Source organism: Rana temporaria, chromosome 6 (assembly GCF_905171775.1).
Source record: "Rana temporaria chromosome 6, aRanTem1.1, whole genome shotgun sequence".
Lineage (NCBI taxonomy): Eukaryota > Metazoa > Chordata > Amphibia > Anura > Ranidae > Rana > Rana temporaria.
In genome coordinates this window covers 166,077,497-166,089,536 of record NC_053494.1, presented here as the reverse complement: position 1 = coordinate 166,089,536, position 12,040 = coordinate 166,077,497, and the positions used below count along the sequence as shown (strand labels likewise).

Here is a 12,040-nt window from a genome sequence, read left to right as displayed (position 1 = left end):
CAATTTTTTTGGCCACTGTGATGCAGCTTGTCTTGTGGTAGAAGATGCCCTGTTGAATACCTGAAGCCGCTGTAGTATGCATAGCGAGGGAAGGAAATCATTGGAGGAATTGAAGGGCTCCACACATGTTATGTTCTGATGGCACAATCTCTGTACAATTTGCTTTAGCTTTACCAACAACTATGTAGTGCACTGGCCTACCCAACAAATCCATTTAATTTATATATGACCAAATCAGATAAAAATTTAACAATTCAATTGTTGGTAAAGTCAGACGGTACCATCAGATTGTAATATACATGGCCAGCATATGACAGGGTTAAGAAATTGTGCAAGGCCCTGTTCACATCTGCACAATTTATGTAACATGTTTGGTAAGCCTCTGTTGTGCGTTTTCTACTTACTGCAGGCCTGAAGAGAGCCCCAAGGTTCCCTTTAAATCTGCACGGTGGGTTACTGCACATATGTTAATGTGCTTTAAGGCAGTTAATTTATATTAAAAGGGTTCAAGCGCACCAAAAATGGACATGTACTTCTTTTTAATTGACTGCACCACAATGCTCAGATGGTTCCCATCCGTAGTATGATGACCTGCAGATCATATGCGTTGGGGTGTATTTGCATCGCACTTCTGATTGTGTATTACCATGCGATATACTTGACGTGATTGTAGCCATATTAGTGCAATTGTGACAGAGAAAACTGAGTACTGTCCGTGATACTTTTTTTATTTGCACTAACATAACATTTTTCAGGACAAGCTTTTGGGGTATGTCCCCTTCTTCCAGGTCTAAGCAGTACTGAAGCTTGTCCTGAAAAATTGTATGTTAGTGCAAATAAAAAAAGTATCACGGAAAGTATAAAAATATTAACATTTTACAACACGTCGCCACAATGCACCGATGTGAAGTCCCCCTTAAAGTTTACACACCTGCTGCCCTTATCTTTTTCTACCCAAAACTAAATGATTATATTACTTTGTGGAGGGCCTCCCTAAAGAAAAGTAGATCTTATACTGCTGCTTCCTATAAAATAAAATGTTGTCGTATTTAAAATGCTTTTACATCCTGAACATACCAGATATTGGACAGTGTGTTTTTGACAATATGGAAGCCATCTAGTTCAAATTCCAGCAGTATACTGATGCCACCCATGCTCAGAAATTGGACCTGGATGGAGTTTGGACATTTTTGAATCCTCGTCTATTTTATTTGGATTTTATTTGGATTTTCGGTCTTACTTTTCAGATTCCAGGATAGTTTCTCATTGACAAGGGATATGCATTTTTAGCTCTGACTTTGGATACAGATCTATAAATAGCTGTAAATTGTATGAGCAATAGAAACATTTGCAGGCCTTTGTGATTATGTGTCCCTCTCATTGTAGTTACTGATGTTATTCAGCAAGTGTCATTACTTTGTTACTAACTAAATTGAGATATGACATATTTTGTAATAAAATGCTATTAAAAAACATGGTAGCTCTGAAGTACTAGTATTTATTTTACTCTCTGATCTCCAAAATATGTTGCTTAATAATAAAAAATAAAAAAAATAATTTTAGCATAATAGAAGTCCTCCTGTAGCCTGGTAATCTAGTTATAATGCAGCTCTGATACAATGGGCAAAACTTTGTGGACATCCATCCATCACACATCCCATCCGATCCAATGCTATGGGGTTCATCTACTAAAAATGGAGAGTGCAAAATCTGGTGCAGCTGTGCTTCAATTAAGGCCTCGTACACACGACTGTTTTCCTCGACAGAATCCATCAAGAAACTTGGTGGCAGAGCTTTTTTGCCGAGGAAAACGGTCGTGTGTATGTTTTTCATCGAGAAAACTGTCGAGGAACTCAATGAGAAAAAAAGAGAACAAGTTCTCATTTTCCTTGTCGGGAGTCTCAATTTCCTCGTCGTGTTCCTTGTCAGGCTGGTAGAGAAACAGGTTTGTGCGTATGCTTAGAAACCCGCACATGCTCAGAAGGGTGGCGCCAGTGGAATCAAACTTCCCCTTTATAGTGCCGTCGTACGTGTTTTACGTCACCGCGTTTGAGAACGACAAGATTTTGTCTTGACAGTGTGTACGCAAAGAAAGGTTGTCAAGATTCTCGACAAGCCTAACAAGGAACTCGTCGAGGAAAATTATGTTTAATTTACGACAAGTTCCTCGGTCGTGTGTACGAGGCCTAAGCTTTGAAAAAAAAACAAGTCAGGAAGCAGATTGGATTCTATGCAGAGTTGTACCATATTATGCACTCTTCAGTTTTAGTAAATCAACCCCTATGTGCATTAAATGTGGGAGTGCATTCCTTCTGCAGCTTTAACAACTGCCTTCTAGGAAGACAAGGTTTGAAAAAGATTTTGGAGTGTGTCTGTGGGGATTTGTGCCTATTCAGCCAAAATAACTTTTGTGAATTCAGGAAGTTAAAATACCTGGTTCAAAATTAGCATTTTAATTAATCCCGAAGGTATTTCCTTTGAGTTCCTCCTCGCCAACCTCATCACCCTATGATTTGTAGACCAGACTTTCTGCACATGGACACAGCAGTACTGGAACAGAAAAGGTCCAGAAACTGTTGACACAAGGTTGGTAGGGCACAATTATCTGAAATGTCTTTGTATGCTATACTATTACCAGGACCTTTTAATGAAAACTGTGTGTTTTCATTAAACTCAATTATTTGGAGGAGTGTTCACAAACTTTTATCTGTATCTGGGGGCTCTTCATACAAACTGAAGGACGCTGTACTGTAAGTATATCTTAATCACTTGCCGCCCGCCAATGACAGATTGATGGCGGCAAAGTGGTTGTAGTATCCTGACTGGACGTCATATGTCATATGTTGTTGCAGGGTGTCAGTCTGACACCCCGCAACACCGATCTAGGTAAAGTGTCTCTCGCGGAGACTCTTTACCACGTGATCAGCCGTGTCCAATCACGGCTGATCACGATGTAAACAGCAAAAGCCGGTAATCGGCTTTTCCTCACTCGCGTCTGTCAGACGCGAGTAGAGGAGACCCGATCGGCTGCTCCTCTGACAGGGGGGGTTTGTGCTGATCGATTATCAGCACAGCCCCCCCTGAGGATGCCCACTGGACCACCAGGGATTCCACTAGATCACCAGGGATTTAAATCAAAGGTATGCCACCCTAGACCACCAGGGATGACACATAATGGATGCCAATCAGTGCCACAATGGATGCCAATCAGTGCCCACAATGGCCATCACTGATTGGCAGGCATTGTTTGGCACTGATTGGCATCCATTAGTACAACACATTAGTTAGTGCCGATCTATGCCCATCCATGCCACCTATCAGTGCCCATCCATGCCGCCTATCAGTGCCCATCCATGCCACCTATCAGTGCCCATACGTGTTGCCTATCCCTGCCCATCCGTGCCACCTATCCCTGCCCATCCGTGCCACCTGTCCCTGCCCATCCGTGCCGCCTATCCTTGCCCATCCGTGCCGCCTATCCCTGCCCATCCGTGCCGCCTATCTGTGCCCATCTGTGCCACCTATCCGTGCCGCCCATCAGTGCCGCTTATTGGTGCCCATCAATGCCACCACATCAGTGCCACCTCATCAGTGCCCATCAGTGCCACCTTATCAGTGCCAGTCAGTGCAGTACCATTTGTGCCCATTAGTGAAGGAGAAAACATACTTATTTACAATGTTTTATAACGGAAACAAAAAAAAAAATTTTTTTTTCTAAATTTTTGGTCATTTTTTTTATTTTTTTTTGCAGAAAATAAAAATCCCAGAGGTGATCAAATACCACCAAAAGAAAGCTCTATTTGTGGGTACAAAATGATAAAAATTTAGTTTGGGTATAGTGTAGCATGACCCTCAATTGTAATTTAAAGTGCAACAGCACTGAAAGCTAAATATTGGTCTGGGCGGGAAGGTGTATAAGTGCCCTGTATGGAAGTGGTTAAACTATATAGTGCAATATGTCAGTAAACAAGCAAGGACTTATGCCTCATACACATGATCGTTTTTCGCGATGGGAAAACTGCCATGTTTGCATTTGGTCGGGAAAACCGGCCGTGTGTATGCTCCATAGCAGGTTTTCCGACGGGAAAACTGCGAGCAAAAAAATGAGAACTTGATTCTCGGCAGGTTTTTTGCTCAGCAGTTTTCCTATGGGAAACGCTGCAAGGGAGCATACACACGGCCGGTTTTCCCGACCAAAGCCGTCATGGCAGTTTTCATGTCGGGAAAACCGGCCACGTGTACACAGGGAAAAGCCACCGAGCAGGTTCTCGGTTTTCCCCTCGGTTTTCCCGGTGGACTTTTGACCGCTGGGAAAACTGATCGTGTGTTCGAGGCATAAATGTGGACCTATGCTATGGCCATTCTGTCCACCCATGGGCGTGAAGACAAGGAGCCCAGAAGACAGGGCACAGCTTGGAGCTTACATAGAGGTGAAGACTCTCACTGCATCCATGTGATAGTGCTGAAGGAAGAACCACAAAGCACCAGTGCTGTCACATGAAAGAATTGGGAGTGAGTCACTTGTTCCCCAACACTGGGACATGTTGGGGTTGATTTACTAAAACTGGAGACTGTAAAATCTGGTGCAGCTCAGCATTGAAATCAGCTTCCAGTTTTTTTTTGTTTTTTAACAAGCTGAAGTTAGAATCTGAATGGCTATAATGCACAGCTGCACCAAATTTTGCACTCTACCGTTTTAGTAAATCAACACCATTGAGCATTTCTCTGCAATTCCCCATGATAATGGAATTGCAAGAAAGTAAATGAGGTTAGTATGCTTTGACAGGCATTAAAGCAGACCTTGTATGAGTTTAATACTTTTGTAGCCCCCACCCCCTCATTAAGGAACTCTAATGAAAAAGAAAAAAGTCTTTACCCTAAACCACTACTTCTGCACACTCGGGTAATGTAAATGGGCCTTCTCCCTGGATCCTGGTAAGCTTGAGGAAATAAAATCTTATGAGAAGTTGCTTAAGCACTGTGCAGGATATCTTCTTGTGGGATTTAGGCTCCTTAGCTTTCCCAGGATCCTAGGCAAAGGCAGTACCCTGGGTAATACGGGGGACAGCGGTGTCACCCTTACCCAGGCAACCTTGCTGGAAGCCGGAATGATCAATAAGAATTTTTAGTTGTTTCTTCTAATGATTTTACTTTTTACTTTCACTTATAAGGGGAGAGTGCCTACAGAAGAAGAGGTCCTTTTTGATTTAAATGCAAGGTCCAATTGAAAGTCAAACTGTTACTTTGCCTATGCACAGATTGGCTTTAGAGTTGACGTTTAAACTGCTAGATTTTGCCTTTCCTGGTTCCTTCCTCCCCCTCATCAACATTCTAATAAAATTTCGAGATACAATCTTTCTGTTTTCATTATATACCTGCTAGGGTTGTCCCGATACCAATACTAGTATCGGTATCGGGACCGATACCGAGCATTTGTGCGAATACTTGTACTCGCACAAATGCTCCCGATGCCCAATCCAATACCCAGAACCGTAAGTCGGCGGACGGAGAGGGTGGAGCAGAGATTGGACTGGCAGCAGCAGATCACGGGGGAAGACCTGTCAAAGTGGGCCAGTCTGGATGAAGTCCAGGGCCAAATTTTTGTCCCAGTCCAGCCCTGCACCCATCTTGGTACACCCTGCACTTGGCTGCAGTAAGCCAGCAGCGGACATCTTGTTACACCCAGCTCATATAGTCCAATATGGGCGTTGCAGTATACTTACTAGAAGTTAAATGACATGAATGATGAGAGGAAAGGAAGGATTTTGCAATGCTATATGCCATATAGCATTGCAAAATCCTTCCTCTCCTCTTATCATTCATGTAATTTATTATGCAACTAGCTGAATACCCGGCGTTGCCCGGTCTTCCTATCTTAACCTTTTGGGGAGGAAAATCATAGTAATATAAATATACCCATCTTTTATATAAGGGTGTAGGTAAGGGTTAATTTAACTGTCATATATTTTTATTTGGCATATAAGTAATATGTGTACCAGGTATTATTGAAATATCTCCAGGCGTACAGAAGTTATGTGGGAACATACATTTCCCATTGATTTGCATGGGACTTTAAACAAAAACCCCGACCCTCACAAATGGGGGTAGTTAAGGGATAAATTAACTATCCTATAGTTTAAGTGGACATATAAGTAACATGTGACCAAGTGTTATCGAAATATCTACAGCCGTTTGGAAGTTATGAAGTAACATGTATTTCCCATAGAGTTGAATGGGACTTTAAAGGAAAACCCCGACCATGGCAAATGGGGGTGGGTAAGGGTTAAACCACCTATCCTATGTTTGTTGCTGACATATAAGTAACATGTGTGCCAAGTTTCATGTTAATATCTTTAGCCGTTTGGACGTGATGCTGGAACATACATACATACATACACACACACACGTTGAGTTTTATATATATAGATTGCCAATCAGTGCTGCATTTCAGTGCCTGCCCATAAGTGGCATCAGTTCCATCTATCAGTGCCACCTTTCAGTGCCCATAAGTGCCACCTTTCGGTGCCAATAAGTACCGCCTATCTGTGCCATCTATCAGTGCCCATAAATAACATCCATCTGTCAGTGCCAATCTATCAGTGCCATCTGTAAGTGCCAATTAGTCAAATTGTCACTTGACATTAAAAAAAGTATCGGTTAATCCCGAGTACTTGAAAAAAAGTATCGGTACTTGTACTAGGTCCTAAAAAAGTGGTATCGGGACAAACCTAATACCTGCTAAACTGGCTGAATTTTGTTCCATCTATGGCCAGCTTTAGTCAGATGGTACTTAACTACTTGAGTGCCAGCACATTTAACCTGTATAAACCCTTTGACCACATAAAAATGTAAAAGACGAGGCACAGTTCTTTTTTGTCTTGAATCAAACAGTACCAAATTGCTTGCTTCTTTCCAGGTTATGGGGGAAATAAATGATGTAGTAACAATGATGTAACCAAAAATTTTATTTTATTTATGAAGCTTTTTTCTGACACTATGACATGACAAAGACCACAAAAACTGCAACATTTTGAACAAATGGCTGTAAATAAATAATACAATGTAATATTTTGATACTTGAAATTAAAGCAACATTTTTTAATAAATTAAAAATTATTGTATTTTTAGTTGTTGTTTTTTTTTCAGTTTCTTATGTATATAAGTAGATAATGATGCTATAAAATGCGTTATACTACTACTCCTGAACACCACATGAGTATGACTTGGTAACTTGGTGTGAACATAGCAGGGCCCAGAAACAAAGACAGTGGCCCAGATTCAGGTAGATCCGCGCAATATTTGCGTGGGCAAAGGGCAACGATTTTTGCTCTGCGCCCACGCAAATATTTAGATTTGCCAGCGATTCACGGAGCAGTAGCTCCGTAAATTGCGCGGGCGCTATGCTAATTAGCCCTGCGTAAGGGCACCTAATGTAAATGATCCCGCCGGGGGCGGGAATCATTTAAATTAGGCGCGCTCCCGCGCCGAGCGAACAGCGCATGCTCCGTCGGGAAACTTTCCCGACGTGCATTGCGGCAAATGACGTCGCAAGGACGTCATTTGCTTCTAAGTGAACGTGAATGGCGTCCAGCGCCATTCACGAATCACTTACGTAAACGACGTGAAATTTAAATTTCACGAGCGGGAAGGGCGGCTATACTTTAGCATTGGCTGCCCCTGCTATTAGCAGGAGCAACCTTACGCTAAAGTCGCCGTACGGAAACTCCATACCTTGCGTGCGCAGGGCCCGCGCAACTTTTGTGAATCGGTGGTAGTATGCAATTTGCATACTATACGCCGATCACAATGGCCGCGCCCCCTAGCGGCCAACGCAAGAATGCAGCCTGAGATATGAAGGCATAAGGAGGCTTATGTCTGTCATATCCTAGGCTGCAGTCCGCGTAGCGATGTTCCTGAATCAGGGGCATTCGCTACGCGGGAGCAAAACAGCTATTGCGCCGCGCAACCTATGGTTGCGCGGGCGCAATAGCTTCTTGAATCTGGGCCAGTACATTCTGGGTGTCAATGGCTGAAAAATGGCATGTCCACTTTTTGGCACCAAACTGCTTTTAGAATGGCCCAAGAGTAGCAGGACCCTAGAAACAACCCCAAAATGACACTATTTAGAGACCCCTCAAGGTTATTGAAAAGGGTATAAATTGGACTTTTTTCAAATTGCCATTGGCAGCAAAATTAGAAACAAATTTAACCACTTGCCTCCCGGCCACAGTACATTTACTGCGTCAGGGTGGAAAAGGTAAGGTGGATCACCATCCCACAACCACCACATACCTGTATAATATAGGTATTTGCACCCACTTCCGGGCATAGATAGCCGCAGAATCTGCGGCTATCTATGCCACTTCCAAACCCCCGCTGTGTTCTGGGAAATACACAGTTTCCAGAACACAGCGGGGAACAGTGAAAATGCGCGGCTCGCGCATGCGCAGTAGTTGCATGCCGCAATGTTTCACTTCCTGGTTCCCTCCTCGAGGATGGCGGCTGGGGCAGTCGAGAGATGAGTGATTGCTCGTCTTCGGCTGCCGACATCGTGGGCACCCTGGACATGTAAGTGTCCATTTATTAAAGTGGAGTTCCACCCATAAATATAACATTACATCAGTAGTTTTAAAAAAATGTCATTAGTCTTTTAAGAAAATTTTTTTTTTTTAGATGCCTTCAAAGTGTTGTTGCTAGGCAGAATAGTTAATCTGCCCTCTTCCTGCACCTAGGTGCTTAAGCTTCCTAACCTACACCGCACAGACTCCTGGGAATGTAGTAGGTGTAACTTTCCAGGAGTCTGTGCACTCTGTGTCTCGAAGCATCATGTGACTTGGACAGTACAGGTGCTGAAACCTGATCTGAAACCTATTACACTGCTTGTGCAGCACTGAGCATGTGTGAGATCTGCAAGGCTGAAATCCAGGAAGTCATACAGTCTGGCTTCCTGATGCCCACACTTAAGATGGCCCCAGTCAATTTCTATTTTATAAAGTGTCTAAATGCTGTAACAACCTAACAAAACGGACCTTAGTTTACAGACTAACTTTACTAGAATACATTAAGCTTGTGTATTACAGGGGTATTTATATTTAAAAAGTGAAATTGTGGCCGGAACTCCGCTTTAAAAGTCAGCAGCTGCCGTATTTGTAGGTTTAGGTGGACCTCCGCTTTAACATAGTGTGACCAGTCAGTATCCCTGATCACTGCCACACCAGTCGTATGATGACGTTGTTCTGCACCGATGACAGTATGTAAAAAAAAAAAATTTGCGGGAAAAAAAACATTTGTATTACATTTTTTCATTTTCCAAAAGATTGTGATAAAAAATTACAACTTCAAAAATCTTGCCATGCATTTTGTTAAATAGCTCAGTATCATACCTCCCAACTTTTTGAGATGGGAATGAGGAACACCTACCAGTGCAAGCATGTCGACATAGGACACACCCCTTTCCACGCCCCCTTAAAGGACAATTGTACAGAAAAACAAGATTAGTTAAAGTGGAGGTTCACCCTAAAAACAAGTATATACCATTAAATCCAGCATACTGCCGACATGTACAGTATGCTGTTTTTTTTATGTTTTTTTTCGGTTTACATACTGTAGTATAGGTATTTCTTCCCCCAGCTTCCGGGTAGTGAATCCCGCGGGAGTGGGCGTTCCTATTCGAGACTAAGTGATTGACGTATGACAAAAGCTTGCCCCCCCGGCGCAAAAGGCGCGTCACCAGTTTCCGAAAAAAGCCGAACGTCGGTGCACAGGCGCCGTATAGCGCCGACTCGTAGTTCGGCTTCTTTCGGAAACTGGTGACGCGCATTATGCGCCGGGGGGCAAGCTTTTGTCATACGTCAATCACTTAGTCTCGAATAGGAACGCCCAGTCCCGCGGGATTCACTACCCGGAAGCCGGGGGAAGAAATACCTATACTACGGTATGTAAACCGGAAAAAAAAAAACCCAGCATACTGTACATGTCGGCAGTATGCTGGATTGAATGGTATATACTTGTTTTAGGGTGAACCTCCGCTTTAAACCCATCAGTGCTTTTTTTTACCACTACTATTCCTTTATTTTGACTTCTGGAATTGACAAATGCAGTCATTTAGAAATCAGATGAAAGGTTTAGCGCTGGAAAACACTTTTTGATAGCTAAAAAGTGCATTTTATATACAACTATATAGATCAGACCAAAATGAAGGACAAATGAGGAGGAATGAGGGACAGAGGGACATTGCTCCAAATCAGGGACAGTCCCTCGAGATCAGGGACACTTGGGAGCTATGGCATAATTGAAATCTGAAAATTGTCCTGGCCAGGAAGGGGGTGATAGTGCTCAGTATTGAAGTGGTTAATATCTAGCCGCAACACAGGAAAGAATGCAATCATGAATGCATTTCAGGAGAGCAATATAACTTTAAGATCAGTAAAAAAAAAAAAAAAAAAAGGCCACCTAAAAATTGCACCAGATTACAATGTATTTGTGCTCTACCACCGCAATATCACTGTAATGACAGCTGTCACGGGATGCAAAACTCTTCTTGAACAGAGGGGGCGCTCTGCAACAAGGATGTAGCCTCTACTTCTAATACTTGTTGATGTTCTTCCAATCAGAAAGCGCAACACTGATACCTCCCTAAGTACGGCTTGTCAGCGGTCGAGGGATAGTTACTGTTGATTGGTCAGCAGCAGCTACCTCTGCTTTTCTCGGAATCTGCGATTGGCAGAGACATAAGACCCGGTCCTCTTACATTGGTTTTTAGAAAGCTCTTTGTATAACGCGATTGGCCAGGGGGAGGAACATGGCGATGGTTGTTTATTCGTATAGCCACACCCCCTGGCAATGTTCCTGTGGCTGTGATTGGATAGTGCGGGAGGAAAGTGTGCGAGTGGAGAAGCTGCATCCTTGAGAGAGGACACGGAGGGAGCCCGGGACGTGCGGCCTATGGCAGGGAGGAGGAGTGTGTCTATGTAAAGAGCCCCGTCCGGTCACACAATGAGGCTGCTCAGGGCCCTCATGAGAAGCGCCTCCCTCACCAACACCCAGGGACTGGTGGACTACTACTCCAAGTTTTCCCCCTCACCCCTCTCTATGAAGCAGTTCCTGGACTTCGGTGAGTCACACGGGGCCCCATTCATTGGCAGACTCCCGGGCTTCTCCACACTCCATACATGAGGAGGAATCGCATCTTCCTCCTCATACATGAAGAACATCCTACCTGTCCTCCCACCTTCCTCCTCATACATGAAGAACATCCCCTCTTCCTCCTCATACATGAAGAACATCCCCTCTTCCTCCTCATACATGAAGACCATCCCCACCACCTGTCCTCATACATGAAGAACATCCCCCATCCTCCTCATACATAAAGAACATCCTCCTCATACATGAAGAACATCCCCACCACCTGTCCTCATACATGAAGAAAATCCCACCTTCCTCCTCATACATGAAGAAAATCCCACCTTCCTCCTCATACATGAAGAACATCCCCCCTTCCTCCTCATACATGAAGAACATCCCCCCTTCCTCCTCATACATGAAGAACATCCCCTCTTCCTCCTCATACATGAAGAACATCCACCACCTGTCCTCATACATGAAGAACATCCCCCATCCTCCTCATACATGAAGAACATCCCCCTTCCTCCTCATACATAAAGAACATCCCCCATCCTCCTCATACATGAAGAACATCCCCACCACCTGTCCTCATACATGAAGAACATCCCCCTCTTCCTCCTCATACATGAAGAACATCCCCCCCTTCCTCCTCATACATGAAGAACATCCCCCCCTTCCTCCTCATACATGAGGAACATCCCCACCACCTGTCCTCATACATGAAGAACATCCCCCTCTTCCTCCTCATACATGAAGAACATCCCCCCCTTCCTCCTCATACATGAGGAACATCCCCACCACCTGTCCTCATACATGAGGAACATCCCCCTCTTCCTCCTCATACATAAAGAACATCCTCCTCATACATGAAGAACATCCCCACCACCTGTCCTCATACATGAAGAAAATCCCACCT

The 12,040-nt window shown here is 43.7% G+C and overlaps 1 protein-coding gene across 1 annotated transcript in view; it reads left to right on the top strand.

The window, feature by feature from the left end:
• Positions 1 to 10,839: 10,839 nt before the first annotated feature.
• The window catches only part of PDK1 (pyruvate dehydrogenase kinase 1), a 38,220-nt gene continuing 37,019 nt past the window's right edge, over positions 10,840 to 12,040 (top strand). The window contains exon 1 of the mRNA XM_040357744.1: positions 10,840 to 11,113. Coding sequence (XP_040213678.1) covers positions 10,996 to 11,113 — 118 coding nt within the window. The 5' untranslated portion in view covers positions 10,840 to 10,995. The remainder of the gene's footprint in view (positions 11,114 to 12,040) is intronic.